Source organism: Ascidiella aspersa, chromosome 6, assembly GCF_963924565.1.
Source record: "Ascidiella aspersa chromosome 6, kaAscAspe10.2, whole genome shotgun sequence".
Classification (NCBI taxonomy): Eukaryota; Metazoa; Chordata; class Ascidiacea; order Phlebobranchia; family Ascidiidae; genus Ascidiella; species Ascidiella aspersa.
This window is the reverse complement of record NC_139452.1, coordinates 23015343-23036900: the sequence shown is the minus strand read 5'-3', so window position 1 is coordinate 23036900 and position 21558 is coordinate 23015343. Positions and strand designations below refer to the sequence as shown.

At 36.6% G+C, this 21558-nt stretch overlaps 1 protein-coding gene across 1 annotated transcript; it reads right to left on the bottom strand.

Annotated features, from left to right (window-relative positions):
• Nucleotides 1–325: 325 nt before the first annotated feature.
• On the bottom strand, nt 326–4648 carry LOC146140849 (T-box protein 2-like). Its single transcript, XM_083392721.1, has 6 exons — nt 4471–4648; nt 3973–4153; nt 3318–3426; nt 2261–2422; nt 1601–1747; nt 326–1183 (listed from the first exon to the last, which is right to left on the bottom strand). Exons 1-6 carry the CDS (start codon nt 4646–4648, stop codon nt 326–328), a joined length of 1635 nt encoding a protein of 544 aa, XP_083248847.1.
• Nucleotides 4649–21558: the final 16910 nt, after the last annotated feature.

Genomic DNA, 21558 nt, shown 5'->3' with positions numbered 1-21558 from the left:
AACTTTTTATATTTTTCTAGATTAAAGAATAAGATTTTTTTTATGAGTAACAATTAATGGCGGTAAACAAATAAATTTACAAAGCGGAAAAATAATATCTTACTGTACGTTAATTTAATGTTCCCTGAGATAAAAAAATAGTCAAGATTTTGCAAACCACAACTTTTATTTAATTTCATGGGGACCAGCCATCACATTTATTCGAAATTGCACATAACAATGACGGAATGTTACGCCAACATTTTGAACATTATGTTTCAATGTGTCGTTTGCCGCAGTAACACACCAGTGACAAAAGAAAACAAGTTAAAAGCATTATGCAACACTATAACGAATCGAAATCAACGTTCCTTTCGTGTTTTGGCAGTAACATGTCGATGAAGTTTTGACTGGTAGTGGCGGAAAGGTTGGGATACTCCTGAGAGGTCGTGCATTGTTCTAAAAAGGCGAGATCGTCGTCAGGATTGCTCAACGAAGTTGAAAAATATCCGTCATCGTTTGAACACGGTGGAGACGGATTGGTCGTTGTTTGGAGGTAAGGAATTGAAACAGAAGGTTCGTAGGTGAATGCCCACGTAGGCTGGACAGCATTGGCTTCGTATTGATTTATGTTATTCAATGTAACCAGAGGATCCGGCGAGATTGAGCCTGAGGTGGTTTCCGTCTCATTAAAATCACTATAGTGGTTGATCTGCGTCGAAGCACCTTCTTCGATTGGTTGAAAATCTTGATTGGAAAAAGTGCTGGAATCGCAACCTGACTCTTGGTGGTTCGGTGACAGATCGAATTGTCTGTTTTGCTCGTATGCGTTGTGCTTTCGATGAAACGTTTGAATATCCGGCGCCGGTCTGTATTCAGAGTGGTATGCGCCCACTGGTAAACACAGCTCTTGATTTTGCTGCATATATGTAAAGCTAGCAGTTTGAAAATCGGAGAGACCGATCGGTTGGACGTTCAACGGACCGGTTGATGGCGTTGTCATTTGAGAACCACCTACGCGTTCAGTTTCCCTCGAACGCTTCACTCCTCGATTCTGGAACGACGGAACGCGAGAGGGGAGCATTCCGTTGCCGGTAAAATCGAAGGGAAAGCATGACTGAATAAGCTGGGCGTTCTTGGTCTTTCCTCCGTCGTTTCGAAAGCCCCGCGCAAACGGATTGTTCTCGATTTTCAGCTTAGTAACCTAAATTGAAAACGATAAATCAGTTTGGTTAAAATTCAATTTCTTATCTGATTTTTAGTTATGACACAATATATTAAGCACGTGTTGTTATACAGGTTTTATGCACAATACTCAATACTCTGCATACAAGAGGCATATCGCTGCTATACCTAACGACCTTTTATCATGTTAATATACGACCTGTTAAGACCATTAAAGCTGTCAAGTAAATTGAAAGAAATATGTAATGTTAGCAATATTCCAAATCTTTGTAAATTTTGTAAATCCAATTCTAAATAGAGGAATAACACTTTGGTAAACATTTTGTAGCACTTTGACCTGATGAAGCACGGTTGTGCGAAAGCTAGTTGAGAATTCAATACAATATGTCTTTATACAGTGCCAACTATATTCCAGTATTGGTTGCTTTATCTGTACCTGGTGATTTTGATACGCTGTCACTGTGATGAAGACAGTTTGCGGAAAGGCAAACATTGACTTCGGTTCGTGCTGAATATTGCTTACGTCATGAGTACGTACCACGTGGATGCGAGGTTGGTAGCGGTGCATCGAGTGGATGAGAAACTTGGGAAAAAATCGTTTACATTGTAAAAAGAACGACAAAAACAACATTAGGATTAAAAGCCCAAAAGCACTAGATAATTTCCTTTGCACCATACAATGCAAATACCAAAAAAGTAGGATCTAAGGATTTGGAATAAAGTACAAGATTAAAAACCTTTGTCCATTGGTTACAACCTAAAGTATTTGACACATTTTTTATGCCTGTTAACTTACAATTAAAGTTGAAAGTCTAAAAATCCCAAAATGCGGACGGGTGACTATAAAATATCACTTATATAACGTTCATGGTAAATGTGATAAGTAATATTTCCGTGTTTTCAGATGCTACAAGGTTTGGTCGCAGTTATCAGCAATTTCATTTCCAAACTCGGAATTATTTTATTGATTACATCTTTACAAGTTTAAGTGAAGAAAGGCCGTTAGAAATGTTGAAACTTAACAACCATTAAAAAAATGCCCTTTTTAAATTTTTAAAATCCTTTTGGAACAAACAAAGCTGGCGTTTTTACTCACATTGCCGTTAGATGAGTTGCCGCATGAGTTGGTAAGCTTAACCTTATGGAAGGAAACGATCTCTTTCATCCATTGGCCGCCAGTTGTCGGTGAGTGTGGATGCAGGTAATATTTGGGCGGAATTCGGGGCTCGCCTCTTCCCGCAATACGCCATTCGCCGCCCTGAAAAATAACTCGTTTAGAAAAGCAAAAAATTCCATAAAAATGCCAAATGCCAAATGTCAAATTTCATTCCATTCACTAGTTGACTACCCTTTATTGAAATTTGGTTCGCTTCTCGCAGCTTACTCTGCCGTAAAATCAACGACCGATTTATCCGTTATAGTGGTTACTGGGGTAGCACGCGATACATTAACAAAGATATTTAATTTAGTCAATCTTTTTTTTTTACAATCAGACCTAGCCAACCATTTATATCCAACTAGTCGGTTTTTATTTTATGACGTGCACAATGAAAATATTTTAATAATAAGAGTATAAGTTAACTCCAATTCAATTTATTTAATACCTACATTTTAATTCTAATATATATTTGTTGATGTAAAATTGTTTTCGTCTATTTGTCACTGTCGTCCACGTATTATTATTACGTCCAATGCGTCAGACATTTCTCTAACCAGTCCCATTTAAACAGCGAAACAAACCGCCGGGTTATTTGTACCAGTGTTGAAAACAAGTCATTTTGAAATGACTTAAGTCCCAGTCAATTCATTTGTAAAAAAACTTAAGTCTAAGGTGTAAAGTCATAACTAGACCAAGTCAAATAAAAAGTCAAGTCCTTGTAAATTATAATTGGGTAAACTAGTCCGTATACCTTAACTAAAACTACCACAAACACAATATACAGCAAGCAATGGGCAAAACTTAAAATAAATAACCCAATTTTACAAAAAAAAATGATTGATGAAAACACTTCATTTTAACCCAAAAAGTCAAGTCATTTACCCAACAGACTTGAGTTAAGTCAGGTCATTTTGCCCAAAAGACTTAAGTCAAGTCATTGACTTGTATCGGTTGCTTTATCATTGACTTAAGTCATTACAACATTGATTTGAACCTGAAACTTGTAGCGGTTGTCATCCACGCTGACCAAATCCATGAGGACGCAATATTGAGCGGTGGTATTTAGGCCGGAAAACTTGACCCTGTAGCCGGGAAACATTCGCCTGCAAGACAATCGCTTAAGGTAAGCACGCGAAGTGTAAAACAAAACTCTATAGCTAATTAACTTTACATTGTAGAGAATATGTCGTTTCGCGCAATTTTTAATCAAACTTGAACAACATCTTTAATTCAAATTTGCACAATGTGAAATACATTGCCAGCGACAAACAACCTAAAACACCCTAAAACACAACCTTTTGAAAAATAGTTAAAAATCTTTTTTAATGCGTTCAACGAAATGACAATCAACCTGAAACAGCCTAAACGGTGCTGGTCCTAAATCCTAACACATTTTCGTCCGGTGATTTATATTGCTTTATCGCCGAGGTCTTGAGTTCAAACCTCAAGGCTATAGTCGTTTTTCTAGCCTGGCCTTGCTTGCGGTTTCAGCGGTATTTTACTAATCAAAGCGCCAATACTATTTAGGAGTATATGAGTTTTACTTGTTACTATTTAGGAGGAAACGAATAGGTATAAGCTACTTTCAATTTTGGATCCTGAACATACAGGATGAGACAATTCTCGATAAGGGTAAACCCTAGTCCTACCTTCCAGTTTTCGTGACGATCATTTCCGTTTGTGCCGCGGAAAAGTTCGACCACAAGTTGAAGTCTTGTAGTTGAACATTAATTTCTGGATCCGTTGGTGAACGAACGAATAGGGAAGGATTTCCGATTGATTTCAAAGTGGCGTTGGTTTCGTAAATGGGGCAATTATTTGTTGATATATCTAAAAAATTGAAGTAGTGAAATTAGATTGAAATGCGAAAGTATACCATTTTATTTAAGTAAAAACGCGTAACACTTAAACATGCGTTTTCAGTGTATAAATTGCTTCAATTATAAAATTGTTTTTCCGGCAAAATTTTATAAAAGTGCCAACGTTTCGATTACCTATTCCGGGAAATCTTCTTTTGTGCAATAGAATTGCAACTATAAGCGAGAAAAAATATATATATACCATAGAAAAACATATATATATATATATACTAGAGTATAAATTCCTTCTCCGCTAAATTTAACTATATATTCAACAGCGCAACTTACCCGACACACAAGCAGAAGGCCCGTTTGCTGACCAGCCTTTAGTTTCACAACCGCTGTCTTCAGTACGCTTTACAAAGTTCTCTTCCAAATCGTGACTGCTATTCAACATGCCATCCGTTTCGCGCGTTTGCCAGCCTGGTGCTGAGTTTACCATTTCAAACGGCATGGCCTCGGTCATAGCGCTTCGCCCGGCACCTTTGCTTTTCGGTTGTGGATGAGCTCTTTTCTTACGCGAGAACACCTTTTAATGATGCGAAAGAAGCGCGGGGCCGTGTTTTATAGCCGTCTTGCACAGCGCCACTTTCTCCCTTGAAGTTTAACGGCCTATTAGCGGAGAAACAACTGTTTCCTGATAAGACCGCCGGCCCCGTACCTTCCCGCTGCGTTGGCAATCGCCCAAGTCTCTCGACGTCCAGCCCCCGGCTCGACCCGGAGCCGCACGACGTCCAGAGGTGCCACCCCCAAGTCCAAGGCGAGAGGTCCCTGGCATTCCACCCTGCAGCGCATATGTATTTCACGACAACGATTACCGCATTTTTTTCAGGACGAAAGAATCACTTGTGCTATGTTAGAAATATCGATATTGAGTTCTGGATGTTTTTCTGGTATCTTCATCAGCATCACTTGTGTTGTTCTGATGTAAATACTAGGTTCTCGGCAATACATTCTGGGCCGCATCAGTATTTCACGACAACGATCACCGAAATTTCAGGACTGGAAAACCTCTTAATAATACTTTTTTTCAATATGGGATAATCGCCCGTGCTATGTTAGAATATTATATAGTGAGTTTTGGATGTTTTTCTGGCATCATCAGCACCACTTATGTTCTTCTCGTGTAAATACGAGGTCCCCGTATATAACGAGAACGTTCACTGTATGTTCAGGGCTGCGCCATATAAAACTTTTAAATACTTCTTTGCCGAAGTTTTTTTTCACGTATTGCGTGTGTATGATAGAATAATCGTGACACCGTGTAGTTTGTTTTGGGTGTTTTCGTGGCAATATAAGCACCTCTTGTGTTGTTCTTAATTAGAAGCTCTCTGGCCTGGCCTGCTCTTGGCAAAAATTCAAAATTTTACGATGAGAAACACAAAAAGGGCCATGCTCCCGATCCAATATTATATATTTTACATACTTAAAAGAATATATATATGAAAAAAAGATATATATATATAAATGCTTGTCATTTGACTAAATTCGAAAAGGCCAGACGTTATGTGCATTTTCTTCAGGTTGGCGAGCATCAGTTTTAACCGAGATGTATTTAGGATTTATTAAATTAAAATGGAATTAGGATTTACTAAATGTTTAAAGTTTGCCTTAAATTGAAACACATTACGGCACGTCGTTACACATATACAAGTCATGCATATGTCAAGTATGTCATTTTAAACTTTGCATTAGACCAATTTTTGCTTGAAAATAAATATTTTAAAAAATGTTATCGAGTCACAAACAAAACTTGGCAATAGCAAGATTAGAAAGATCAAAGATCGCGTGAGTACTCGAGCATCGCCACGTGTCCAAGATAAAAAAAATCTTATCGTCACTAATTACCCCGCTGTGATAACATGCTCATTGCTCATATTTTAATGACAATTTGAAAGGTGCTATGTTGTCTTTATTGCCACTTTAAAACATTTAAAGTAAAGGTAATGTTTTGCCGTGTTTTCTAAACTAACGTTTTTTTTGTAATACAAATATTTTATCTCTGTTTTGACATAAGGTTATCAACGACAGTAGTTCAGATGTCGTTTCCACGTCCCACCGAACCATAATGACTTCACTAAGGACATGACACATTGTATAACTGTTGGACGCTTTCCGCTATTTGGAGTGCAGTTGTGGTATTGTTCCATATAGACCCTTTGATTTAATTTCGCGGTTATATTTTGTGAAAAATTAAAACAAAATCTTTGGGGATTATGTACTTTTTATAAAAAAAGAACAAGTAATAATAAAATATAAGGAGCTATAATTATTTATCAACTTTTCTAATTCATGGATGAATATATGAAGAACGATAAATTGCACAAATTTGATCCAATTGGCTGACTTGATTTATGTTCTTTAATTATTTTAACGCTGCGGTAAACTCCTATAGCAATCGTTATAAACTATTATCGACAATAATCATCCCGTATAGCGTTTGTATTTTAGAGCCAGTAACTTTGCAAAATCAATTTCGAGGTTTAATACCTTTTTATATATTTTGGCAACGAATAGATTTCACTATTTTAAAATATAACTCATTTGAATACACTAAAGCGAAAAACTTGTTTACACAAACGAATTAAGTTTAGTTAAATTCTTATGAAAAGTCCTAATTACGAACTTTAAAATAAAATAACTGCAAAATAATTATTTTAGCAAATTTGTTCATTGATTTGTTTGATATATGCAATCTTGCTATAATAACGTTATTGAGTCGGACACAGATAAGAATTCTGCACCGCGCTCCAGCCATCTCAGCTGGGGGTACCCACAAGCGACATTAAACAGTTGTTATCCTGTCTAATGACTGTTGGTCCGATGATTAAACGATGGACCGCGCTGGTCGCGTGCTACAAATACAGTGGCACGCTTCTCCGAATTATCATTCTTGATTTGAACGTACAACTGTCAACATCCAGTTTAAACATGGAAAGCACAATGTTCAGCCACACTGTCTATCCAACATGGCAAAGCAAAGATGTGCGACCGATCGAACAACAGGATCAAATTGCGTATTTTGAAACAGGGATTGGAAAAGTTTCGCCTTCGACAAGTGGAACAGAAGAACATTCTCAAGTCGTTTTGTCTCCTCTCGAACCAAACCTTTCCGTCAAGTTGCAAGACAAAGAAATATGGAACAAGTTTTCTGCAGCTCAAACTGAAATGATTGTCACAAAACCGGGAAGGTAAGGGTATCAATAATATTTTTGTTTTAACACGCATCATTAAATTTATTTGTGCCATACATTCATTAAACCAATTTATTATCAACTGAATGTAATAAATTTATATAAACTATTTTTATTTATTTGGATTTTTTTGGTAAGCTAAATGTTATTTTTCCTTTCAGACGTATGTTTCCGGGTTACCGGGTGAAATTATCTGGTCTTGAGCCGAACGCACATTACTGTGTTTTAATGGACGTAATCAGTATGGACGACAATCGCTATAAATTCCAGGTAGCATGATTGTTAGAACTAATATATAGTTATATAATTAAAATTATCACTGGACAAATGTATATTCTTTTAATTTGCTTATATTTTTTAATTTGTGAAGTGTGATTAAATTGTCAATCTCATCAATAACGAATTTGCTGTTAATTAGAACGGACAATGGGCGGTTTCTGGTCGTGGAGAGCCTCGTCTTCCTCCGAAGTTTTACCTTCACCCCAAGTCGCCATCTACCGGAAGCAAATGGATGAAAGATTTGGTTTCATTTCACAAAGTCAAACTCACGAACTCGTTTTCACAAACTGCTTCCGATAAGGTGAATTGCTGTTCGCCGATATTAGTTTTGCGTGAAAAGTAATTCTATATACAAATTTTCTTGTGCAAGTTTTGTACCTATAGGATAAATTTATCATTTTATTACACAGTTTAACGTCCATTCAATGCATCGATATCAAATGCGAGTGCACATTGTCAGAACAAGCGATGTCTCCAGAATTCAATACGAACCGATGTCGACTTTTGCCTTCGCTAAAACTACATTCATCACAGTAACGGCTTATCAGAATCATGAGGTAAATTACATTGCAAATAACATGTAAAAATTTCACAATTTTCATATATGATATAAATTAAAATGGTAATCAAAACTAACGCACATTTTGGCTAAATTGAACTCAAATTTTAAATCATCAAGTAAAACAAAACATTTCACTACTTCCATGTATTTCAAGGTTACTCAGCTTAAAATCGAGAACAATCCATTCGCGAGGGGATTCCGAAGTGACGGAGGCAAAACGAAGAACGCTCGATGCATATCGGCCGTCGATCACTATGCAAGCAATGCTCAAGTCAACCAGCAACCGACTAAACGTTGCAGGAGCAAATTCTCGGCGCCTAATTTTCCCCAAGCCGACTGGTCACCAGTTCAACAAAACAACATGCAGATGTCGAACGGTTACAGCACTTACCAGCCTCAACTATCTCCCGAATGCTTGTTTTACAGTCATCCCACCAGCAGCCAATCTCCAGCACAAGTCCTCGGCCATGAGTCGCAGCAGGTTTTCTTTCCCCAGACGTCACCTTTGATGACGTATCGGCAAGACCCTACACCTGACGTCATGTCGCCACAAGGTTATGACGCGCAACAACCTTTCTTGTTCGAGGATTATAACGCTGCAAGTTTACCGGTATCGAACAATACATCACCCCTTGCATATGAAAACTGCCAGTTATTTGCATACCCTGAAAATAATTTTAATGTTCAAAATCATTCTGCAAATTTTCAGCCCAATATTAATTTTCGCTCACCATTGAGTTCCACCGACGAGGGTTATTATTCCGGTAATGCCGTTTTGCAGCAAGAATTTTCTCCGTCTTATACTGCGGAAAATCTTTCGTAGTATTCTTGTTCTGTTTTATTTCATTCAAATGCAATATTTTGTAATAAAATTCATTTTACGATGATTTGTTTTCACACTCTGAACTTCGATGACAAACATGTGTATAACCGAGCCCAGTTTCTTTCTCTTTCACTATGTATAACCATAGCACCTCTCTCCGCTAGGTTGAACACCACTAAAAACCTCGCAATATGCGCGTTTTATTTGTGAAAGGCTGTTGCCACACGCCCATAAGGTCATCCGTCGTGACTCCTGGCAAAATTCACCATAGGCTGTTTCAATAACAAGCTTTTGTCTCGATTACATTATGAAAGGTACGATGTTATTTGAATGTAAGGTATATTTGTAGAAGTTTGCTGTCCTTATAAATCAATAATGGTATGAAAATGCACATGTTTGATCCGAACGCTACCAGTTTTTCAAATTGCTGTTTTAACGAAATAAAACAAAACGTTTCTGTTAGTTAGTCGAATAAAAATGCAGAAATTTGCCGGAAGTTATGATTTCTGCCTGTTGTTAGAATGGGCTGTTGGTTAATTTTCGAGATGTGTAAATTAAGTTCAGCTATCCGGTAGTCCTACTTTGATTAAGTTCAGTTCGCCTTAAAATAGCCAGCGACACTTTTTCTTTTTTTCACAGATGCACATCTAACTGTCTTCTGTTTCGTTAAAGATTTTATAGGTCTTATGAAAAACTTGTATTGTACCATATTTGATTCTTCGAAATGGACTTCAGCAGAATATTTCTGTTAAATCGTTCTAAAAAACGCAAATGTACATGTTCGCCGACAAGCATGACAAGAAATTAGACAAAAGCAAAACATCAAAGATCACGGATAGTCTAAATCGCTACAGATTTAAGTGGACTCACGCATCGCCACGTGTACAACATGACACTGTTGGAAGCTTCCAGGCATCGAACCTTATCTTCTCCAATTTCTCTGCTGCGATTACATGTTCATGTTTTAAGAAATTATAAAAAAAGTGCAGGGTTGCCTTTATTAATGCTTAAATTTGGAGCAATTTAAGTGGTATCTTAGTGTTTTTTACGTGTTTTAAAACCAAAAATGTTTTATGGAATGCAAATGTATTATCCTGTTTTGACATAAGGTTATCAACGACAGTAGTTCAGATGTCGTTTTCACGTCCCACAGAACCACAATGACTTCACTGTGGACATGACACATTGTATAACTGTTGGATGCTTTCCGTTATAATGTGCTCTTGTCGTATCTTGCCAGTATTGCGCCTTTGATTTATTTTCGCGGTTATCTTTTGTAAATAATTTTCGCGGTTATCTTTTGTAAAAAAAAAAACAGACTTGGAAATTATTTCGCAGAATGTAATTTTTCTAAGTATAATAACGTTTAATTTTTTTACTTTATTAACTTTTAATATATTATTGATTAATACATACGGCGAATTGCAGAAATTTAGTTTAATCGGTTAATGTTTTCAAAAGCGTTCCGACAATGCGGAAACCGTTAACATTACTTTGCTTTTCGTAATACGTCTGTTAAAAAAGCCTTTCTTTATAATAAATGATAACGATAAAAAAATATTTCGGAACAAAATTGTATTGTTCCATTAAACGTTCTACGAAAAAAAAGTATTTATTTCAATTAATATTTGTGTATTAAAATGGGGTATTTAATCAATCTTCTTAAGGTTTTATTAGGTTGTTTTAAAACGAAATTTTGAACTAAATAGCAGATGAATAGGTAAATGCTTAACTATATACATGCAAATTTAGATTTTATAGGTAATTTGCAAAATATGCGTCAATAAATAAAAGCGTCCCAATCTCTATAACGAGTTTTCAGATTTACAAAAACGCGAAGTCATACAGGTGCGATTTAAATAGAAAAATATATATTTCTATACTTTATCGTCGCTGATCATTCTGTCATTATAACATTTTTTGTCACGATAATTATGAGTATTTAATTTTGTTAATTTGATTGATGAAGTGAACTTCATAAATTTTTTTCAAAATGAAATAAAGTTTAATTACGATAATGGATACACATCCACATATATCCTCCAAATATAGTTGATTAATAATACAACAACGTAGATATTTTAGCAAATTGTTTCGTCGATTTGTCCGACTTTGTAATGTCGCGATAATTAATGTTATTGTGCCGGACACCGATAAGGATTCTCGGGCACGCTACAGCCAATCTCACCTGGTGGTCCAAATACCAGCGACATTAAACAGTTGTTATCCTGCCTAATGAGCTTCGGCCTTATCATTAAAAGATAGGCCGCGCTGGTCGTGCGCGTGGCACACTTCTCCGACTTATTATTCGTGATTTGAACGCACAACAGTCAACATCAAGTTTAAACACGGAACGCACAATGTTCAGCACATCATGGTAAGCACCGAGAAAATATGTGCGACCGATCGAACAACAGGATCGAATTGAGTACATAGGACACATGGTATAAATGTTGGACGCTTTCCGGTACTTAAAGTAGTATTGTTGTATATAATATTGTTTGTCATTAAATATACCAATATGATTGAATTTGTCGTCTAATTGCACCAACTTGATTCAATAAGCTAAATTTAATTCTTGTTTACCATTTACGGTGATGATGTTTTACCGCAAGATTTTTGTCCTCTAACTGTGTTCAAAACAACGGGTTTACAATTTCAAATTTATTTTATACTTCATTTAGATCTAGTTTCTAATAAAAGTGTTTTTCTACAATTCAGGTCACTCGATTTATTCCTAACTTCCATGTTGCTTTTACAGATTTTAAACCGCTTAACACAGTGGTCGGCAAACTTTTTTGTCGGGGCCCAAAGCACTGCTTTCAGAGCTATTGAAAGCCCACTATGTAAAACCATTACGAAAACAGTGGCGGATTCAGAATATTTGTTGTTAAAGTGAAATATTACATAGAGCCTCAGTACCCAAAATACAGCCATGCCATAATGTACATCATGCTATAAAAGAAAAACATAAAAAAAATGCGTTTACATATACCGTAATTAAAGTTGGCAAAAAATATAGTTCGGCAGGTTCTCAGGACCACATTTGGCAGGTGGGTCTAAACCAGTCTGAGACATATTTTTTAGCCACATAAATATTAAAATAAAGTGCAATGAATGTACGGCTATACGCGTCCAACAAGTAGGCTAAATCCATGGGCGCCCGCACGGAGGGGCAAGGGGGGCACTTGCCCCCCTGGAATTTCAAAATGCGATTATTAGTATTATTTGTAAGTGTAATATGTATCACTTATGAAGGTTAAAAATATTATACATTATCCATCATCTCCAGTGGCGTATCCGGGGGAGCGGGAGTTATTAGCCACTCTTTTTGTAAGTGATATTATCGTTTTTTTTGTTCGGTTTTGTCATTGTTTAACAAACTGCTGAAGCGGCGTGCCGCTAATATCCGATGTTGGTGTAACATCGACATTTGTTATACTGAAGCAGATTCTTAAAATGAGGTATAATGGTGACTGTCGTGCGCGTTTCAAAGTCTCCACTTTTATGTAATGATGGTTAACGCAAAATGATACTCTTTAAGCATATTTTGAGACCACGTGCTAAGTGTGCAATGGACACACCTTTTTTATGACGTTTTGCAATCACCATTCTATGACTTCATACTGTCACTGTTTGATGACGTCATTATTCATTAACATCAGACGAAAAATAAGGGAATTCCCTAAGTTGAAAATTCATGACCCTCCTTTCCGATTTTCTGGTTACGCCCCTGATTCCCCCCCTGTAAAATTTTCTGCGGGCGCCCCTGGCTACATGATAATATGAAACTATTCAAAAGTAACTCGCGGCCCACTAAAAATGGCTTTGCGGCCCACATTTGAGCCGCGGCCCACAGTTTGCCGACCACTGGCTAACATATAGGTTTTTCCCTAATAATCAGCTTAAAGTACCAGCTCAAGACTAAAATGACGTGCCAACAGTCGACAAAGCATAATGGAAAATAAATATTGTTAAAAATATAGTCTATGTCTTCCTAAAGAAAGTATTATCACAAATGTAAGAAGCGGCATTAAAAACGTAGAAGCTAAATCGCTAGATGGCGTGTGGCATCATGAACCATTTTACAAGGCAGGCTCTTGCTAAGGGCATCCTATCTAGATAAGTTGTTACCGTAGGATTTGCTTTATTTTAAAGTTTCGTTAAGCCAGTATAGGTATAACTTTACTTGGTGGTTCTTAATAGACGAAGCCATTTAAGGTTTTGACCAATAAAGGTTTATTTTAGATCAAACAGTATATAGTCTTGCAGATTTCGTTAGCCTTTGGGAGCGCAATTTGTTTTAATAAAATCACCTCACTCCTATAGTCAGGGTTGCCATCGACATGGACCCAAAAATAAGGACAAGCGAAAAATAATATTAGCATTTTTTTCGTTTTTTGGGAATGCATTGTATTTATACGAACCGTGTCATATCACATTCCATACTTTTAGCCAGAAACAATCTGCTCCAGCAATTTATCAAGGTTTATGGTTTGGTTTTTCCTCTACTCATGTTAATGTTGCTCGAAGAACGCTATTTTAAAAATCCTCCACATAACGCGATCAACCAGGTGAAAGGTGGCGACCGAACGGTCGATCGTGACTTCTTATAGCTTTACTGCTTGTGTGTCGACAGCACTGCATCCATTTCCCCATTAACAACCTTTTCGCAATAAATGCTGCCTTCGTCGCACCCTATTCTGCTGCTGTAGCCCAAACAGCAGTAACCTTGTACTGCTGCTTATAGTGAACTCATGTATAGACAATCACATTGTGCTGTGTGATAATTTCAACGAATGAATAGCCTATTGCGCTAGACGAAAAAACGTACATTGACAAAAGCGACTTTCTTACAATCAGCTTTATGTGGAAAGCGACGGATTTTTACACCAACTGCCAAGTCTTTTGTATTATCTTTATGCTTCAACCTTATGGTTTTGACGAAGCTTAAGGACGATCGGTTCTATTTGCTTAAAAAGAGATGAAAGACGATGATTTAAGTTTTAGATAACGGACTTGTGATTAACTTAAACAAGTGCCTGTTTGAAAAATCTACAATTGACTTCCTTGGTCTTCGCGTCGACTCGAATGGAGCAAGACCACTCCCAGACAAAGTTTTAATAATCCGTCGCTTTCCAAAACCAACAACACTTAAACAATACATAGAAATCGCTCTTCTGTTATAAACGAAGTTAACGAAATTAAACATGTTAAAAAGGCCATGAGAATAAACGGATATACCCAGACTGGCTGTTCAAACCCCAAAACAAATCTAACAATCTAGCAGCTAAACCAGAACCTAAAGGTCTGGCTATTATTCCTTACATTCCAGGTCTGGGAGAAAAACTGAAACGTATTTTGAAAAGTCACGACATTTTCACAGCTTTCAAATCGGCCAGAAAAATTGGATACATTTTATCTTCACCAAAAGATCCTGTTAAACCAGAAAAACGTCAAGGGGCTGTTTATGAGATTTCCTGTGGAGTATGTTCGGCAACATACATAGGGAAAACTAAACGTTCATTTCACACCAGAAAACTTGAATATATGCGTGATGTCCGCCACGAAAGGACATCCCGGTCAGCTCTGGCGAGCATGCGGTTGAACTTCGACACGGAATTGATTGGGATAATTGTCAAATTCTTGACTGGGAACCGCATTTTTACAAAGGACGGTTCATTGAATCATTCCGGATCGACAAATGTCCTAACACCATGTACAAAAAGGGTTCGTGGTATCCGGCTATTTGCTCGTCGTTGTAGCTAACGCCAGGGCTGATAATCGCTCGTTGTCCAACGTTGCAGTTCTACACCGGATGACTTCGTCGCGTCACAGCTTATCGCATACTTCAGCGACGTCTAGAATTATTATTTCTAATCTAGGTTTTTTTAATTTTTCACTTCTCAGTATATAAGATCGCTAGCGCACTCTCGTTTTAATTATTAGCCCTGATGAAGCCAGCTGGTATCTGCTGCCGAAACGTCAAAAACAAAAACGTTTATACTTCGTTTACACCAGAAGAGCGATTTCTATCTATTGATATATTGCCTGGTGGAGCTAACACTATTTTTAACAGTTGAAACAATAAAAGATTTTTTCAGGTATGGTCAATTTCGATCACAGATTTATTCCAGTTGCAGCACGAATAATGTCCCCGATATACAAAGTATTGTCTTGACACTATATAGTTTACCTTAGGATCCGGAAGTGCAAGCCTAACGTACCACTATTTCAAAATTAAAGTTCGAGAATATTTTTATTGGACCGTCCAGTGTAACTATTTTGTGTGACATTTCCACAGGTAATCCACGGACATTATACCAAAAACTTGGCGAAAAAGGTTTTTGACGCAGTTCACGGTCTAGTCTATCCCTCCATTCGTGCAACTTAAAAGCTCATATGAACTAAGTTTGTATGGTATGGTTTAATGTTTAAACAAACAAATACAGAAATGGAGAATGTATTAAGTGTCAAACACCAAAATAGTAGCGCCATGTTTATTCACCATTGGAGACCTATTCCATTCCAACAGCTTGATTTCAACTTGTCAACGTGCATATTGTCGGACCTCTAGCCACATCGAAAGGCAACAGGTATTTGCTAACAATTGTAGATCGGTTTCTGAGGTGGCTGGAGAAAGTCCCAATGCCTGACGCTTCAACAGAAACGTATGCACGATTGTACGTGCATTTGCGTTTCATTGGTTTGCCTGCTTTGGCGTTCCTTTGGAAATGTCCTCCAATTAAAGACCACAATTTACGTCGTAGCTGTGGTCTAATGTCACTCAGCTTATTGGAGTTAAGCATAGATGCACTACATCTTATCAGTTATCACCCCCAAGCCAACGGTCTCATCGAACGCTTTCACCGGCATTTAAAAAGCGTTTTAATGGCACGAATGTCAGTAGCTAACTGGACGGACGAATTTCCCTGGGTTCTGCTCGTGAATCGTGCTACCGCAAACCAAAAGAGGAATTAAAAGCACCAAACGCGGAGTTGGTCTATGGAATAACTATTTTCCGATATGTGTTGATCACCTTAGACCTGCATATGTAGATCAGACGCAACCAGTGGTGTAGACCCTGCGGCACATTAACCGAAGTCTGTCTTGTACCTTTTTACGTACGTGTTTGCAATTGCCTTTTTTGTGTGCTTTTGTGTTTGCGTGTCGCGCACGTTACAACGGGTGTCATGCACCAGAACACGCTGAACGAATATAAGCTTGCCACTACAATGCTATTCAATCAGGAATAAAAAAACGTGAAATCACAAAAAAAACATTTTCGAGGCCTAAACCAATTACCTAACTCAACAAATCGCTGTAAAAAACCCAACGACCAGAATAACAACGCAAGTTTATTTTGTTAATATTTCGCGGTATCTACGGGGGATATTTGCACCCTCAACATCAACCGTGGTTTAACATGGGGTTTGAAAAAATAATGAATGTTCTTTAAATAAAAGTTGCCCTTTTTTCAAAACTTTCATAAACCAGATGCCTATTACTAGGGCGATTATTTTTTGACTTAAAATTTTTTAATTTGTCAAAATCAATTAAAATGTACAGTAATCATTTACAAATTAAAAAAACGTATAGTCAGCAATTTGAAATTGTCGTTCAGTTAACATTTTATCATAACAATTTAGTTTTTTATTACGTTTAAACACATTTTAACCGTATTAAATCTTTGCTAGAGCAATATTACGGTACACACGAGCCGTCAGAATTAACGATCCAGGACTAGTTTATCGCATTAGGTTCAGTTTGAACTTCTTTATGTTTTGTGGAGTTGTATATTTCTGAGTTAGCCGATAGTTTTGAACAGTACTTCCTTTTTTTTTTTGATTCGATAACGCTTATTAGGATAATTCGGGGCTTTAAAGCGTCTGTGTTAGAACATGTGTTAAAAATTGGACGCTGTAAGCTATCCTAATATGAGCGCTACAAGCGTTAAAAACAAAAACAAAAAAAAGTCGAATCGGGTGAATTGTCCTATTTCTTGTTTGGATAATATATTAGGTCCTAATTGTTAATTTTTTGCAATTATTTTTACCTGTTATTCCAACTGTTTACACAGCGTTTTTCTAAAATAACCAGCGTTTTGTTTTTCTTTGGCATTTGTATCGCTGTTTGTCTTTTTGAAGTGACGAAAACATCAATTAAGCAGTTTTATGAGTTTTGCATAAACCTGAAAAAATAACTGATTTGTGTTCGACAAACATCAAAATTATGTGGTTGACGACTAGCCAAGCCACTAGTTTAATACTTTATACAACAATTTGATGTTAAAATTTATGCATTTCTAATATGTCAAAATTTTGTCAAAAAATTAAAATTCCCATGTGAAAATTTGTCAAAGTTCAATTTTTTAGGTCAAAATTTCTCATTTTTTTGGTCAAAAAATAACCGCCTTACTTATTACAATTCAATCATTATATTGTCTACATTTATGAACCCATATTTTTAGGTTTAATGCAAGCCATATTGTTTCTGTGTGATCTTGCGTTTACCATAACTCTCATAATATGAAAGTTTGAAAAAATATTCAAATTTATTTTTGAGTTTTGAGCAAATCATTACTGCCCCTACATTATGACCACTTGGCTGAAAACAACCATATTTTACATATGATTTAGTTGCTCATTTTTACTGGAGTTTAACTGCCCTTTTGTATTTTTTTTCTTTTGTATTATTTTTATACTTCAACCTTTTGGTTTTGACAAAGCTTAGCTACGATCGTTGGGGTTAGGTTTTCCTAAAAACGTAAAAAGACGCTGATTTAAGTTTTGCAATATCCATGTATGTTGTCCCGGAATGCATTTAAAACATGATCGACAAAACGAAATATTTAGCAAGGACAATTTAAAGAAGTGAACAGCGATAGCATTTTCGTTTGGTTAGTATCATCAATATGAATCTATAGTTTCAAAATTGAAACTCGTCTTCTAAATTGAACAAAAGACAAACATGACACAAACTTTAAGAAGACAACCAGATAGGCTATGTCTGGAATACAATTACACAAATTACCTGTTTAAAATATAACTTTGAAATAAAACATCGAAAATAACCCGAAAAGGGATATTAATTTAAAGTTACCCGGAAAGTTCTACATTAGAGCGACGGATTTGTAGGATGGTCTGTTGGACCAAAAAAGGTTTAAACTGTATACAGTTCATAACATATGTCTGACAAAGACTGGTGAAACTGGCATTAGTATGACCATAAACAGTAGCCAAGGAAGCAGTACATAAAATGGTGCTGGCATCACAACGTTAATTGGTACCTTACCCATAAAGCCTATTTAAATTCGAATGCTATAAAATTATACGCCAAGACAAACGCTGCACAACAACAAAAGATTTCCGATTACAAATTAGTGGCGGCACTTGTCGGTTACGCTGAAGATTAAGCGGACTCGAAACGGCTTGCACCCTTCAGCGAAGAACGGGGACTGCTCTTGAAGAAGACCAAAGCGGCCGTAAGCAGCAGCAATACACCGATAGCCACAATTCCCGCCATGTAGTAGTAAGAACTGGCGTTGCTTGATTCCATCACGATCTCGCTCTGGTTAATTTCGAGTCCTGCATAGAATGGTGGTTAACGCTAGAAATCTTACATGTCATTTCCGCTTAGGTAAGAAGGTGAGAAAAAAAGGAGGATTAAGTCTGGAAGTTGTACGTGTGCTATACAGCCAGCATTGATGAGAGAGTGTTCGGAAGTTAACGCAAGGAATTATATATCTTGCAGCGAATAGGTGTAAGAGTGTGCAATATTGAAGACTTTCACAAGCAACATTTATGGACGACATACTTCGTTAAGATAATGCAAACATTTGTGTCTTACGCTAGAAATCGTTCGTGAATTAGTGTGCTATGCTTGTCAGAGTTGACTTTGGGTTTTGGTGTTCGAGAACAGCTGGATATCAACATAATTATTATCTTTAACGGTAATATTTTCAATGGCTGCAGCACAGAGCAAAACATGTCTAAAGGTAGTCAAACTATTGGTAGGTATAAAATGACATCATCACCATGACAGTGATATAAAACAAATATGATATACCGAAAATGATCCAGCAAGGTTGTAAAAACTGTTTTAGCGTTTGAGTCATTGTATTGCGCACATATCTGTTGTATCAAACAAAGCGATAAATTGATTCAATAAATCAGGGCCTGCTGTAATTTTTTTTATATATTGAGTGGTTATTAAAAAATTTGATTACCAAGTTATGAAAATAAATTTGATTACCAAGTTACAAAATAATTCTTTTGTATAGTTTATGCCGAAGCATTTTTCTTTTTACAGCGTTTCGCCAGGCTTAACAAACTGAAAAACACTGCCATAAGTGACGTAAAGTAATAGAATTATGTTTTAGTTTGGTGTTTTTTTTTTGCCGTTCGTATAACTGCACTTGTGCAAATAACGTTTGTATTTTCGCTAAATTCTCGTTACCACGGGAATTCATGTTAAAGAATTTCCAATAACAATACCAATCATAATATGCTGAATTAATCAGGGTTTCAAAGTGTCCTTACCCAAGCAAGTTCTGCCATTAGAACTCAACATCTTTCCTGCACTGCACGAGCATTTGATTTGATTTTCAGCCATAGAACAGGTTTCTTCGCAGCCTCCGTTGTTCTATTTAAGCAATAAAATCATAAACTACCCATATAATGATATACCGGTTAGTTTGTTTGATTTATACCTTAAATACAACAATTTGTTTTGTAGAGCGTCTTTCATACTAGACTATAATATCAATGTTGTTTAAGTTAGAAAAAAAATTGTCTAATTCTAAATAGGCTAGGCTAATTGGTTCGCCCTATATAAAAGCAAATTGTATTGAATTCTTGAAAAGCTTTTGCACAAACGTGCTTTATTAGTTGTTATTGTTTTTGCGTCAGTCACACACGTCTTTGCGAGCTTGAGCCTTTGGATGTCTCAGATTTTATTTTTCTTATCGCCTTTCCACGGGCTTGTGCTTCTAGTTCGTGCATTTGAATTTCTTTTATTTCTACTTTGACCTGATAAAGCACGGTTTTGCGAAAGCTGGTCGACAATTCAATGCCAAGCTTCTTTATATAGTTCCACCCGATTACGGTATATACAGTAGAAAGAATATATCTAAAAGATTTCATGCACGGAAACTTACGTTGCTGCATGTGTTGATGATCTGAATTGGCCCATACGATACATGGTGTTGCTCGTTATTCGATTGCGAGACCGGTGCGAAACGCCTTTTCCTCTTAGTACAGGCGGGCTGTAAATAAAAACAAAAATTTTTAGTTTAAGGTCGACACATACAGACAGTAAAATTGGCAGTAATTTTTGAATTACAATGCTTATGAAATTAAATGTCAGTAGCATTTGAAAGTGGACTATAACCTGTATCCAAAAACGTTGACTGTTATTTGTCTGTATGACGACATTTTTCCAAAAAAACTAATGACGAGTTGATATAATTTTCAGTAATCCTATGAATCGTTGAAAAATTCAAATAGAAATGCACTGTTTCCTTTGCTCACCGCAAACCAAAATCAGTACCATTACAAGTTGCTCTGTCACTACAAACTTATCGGCGCACACCAAAAGTTTATCAGGCCACATTTTGAGGACAACACTGGTTTAAACGCTGTACCAAAACAAAGAGAAAGTAAATTTAATGACCCGCTACTGTTTTAAAAATCTTTAAGCTGTCCTATTTTCTAATTTAAGGACCTATTTTCTAAAAAAATATAGACATTTACATTTTGGTGTTATATTTAGATGCTATAATATATAGAAATGGGTTTACTGTTTGATCACACGAAGCAGCTTGGGTTGAATCGCAAACTTCAAGAATACAGTGTACGTAGTATTGTGTGTTCGATATAACGTCTTCAGAGAAAACAAAACTCGTGAAGGAAAAGGTAACATCGGTTCCAGCTCGGTTCATCGGCATAGTTTGCCCATCAGCAGCATTAGCGACACAGCTGAAAATGAAACAAAAACGCAAATAAAAAAACGTTTTTCAGCACTAGTCTCGATTCAGCATCAGACAAACACATTGGTACACTGATAAGAGTTGTTTTGATTGAAATATCAAACCTAATAAGTTTTCGATCGACGCCTAATTGTATTTTATTTCCTATGTAATTCCCAGCCCACTTTTTATTGTTAATTAAATCGGTCGTAAATTTAATTTAACATTTTACACATAAAATAAAATAAATTCAGCTAAACTGCTCTTCTTATTCGAATTACATTGAATTTAATCAAGGCTCTAAAACATGGTAGGCCTATTTGACGAGCTTACAAATGTGTCACTTACAAATCGGTGATGATCTGATATTGTGGCATCGCCGTTTTGTCAGCCGCTTTGTTTACGTAACACGTTTTCGCCTTTGAAAAAAAAGAAAAATAGGGAAAATTAGTCGTTACTTTAAAGCCTAACTGCGGCATATGTTTCGTGTTTGAATTTACCGCGAAGCCACGCTGAAACGAAATATTGCTTTGGAAACGGAAAACAACTC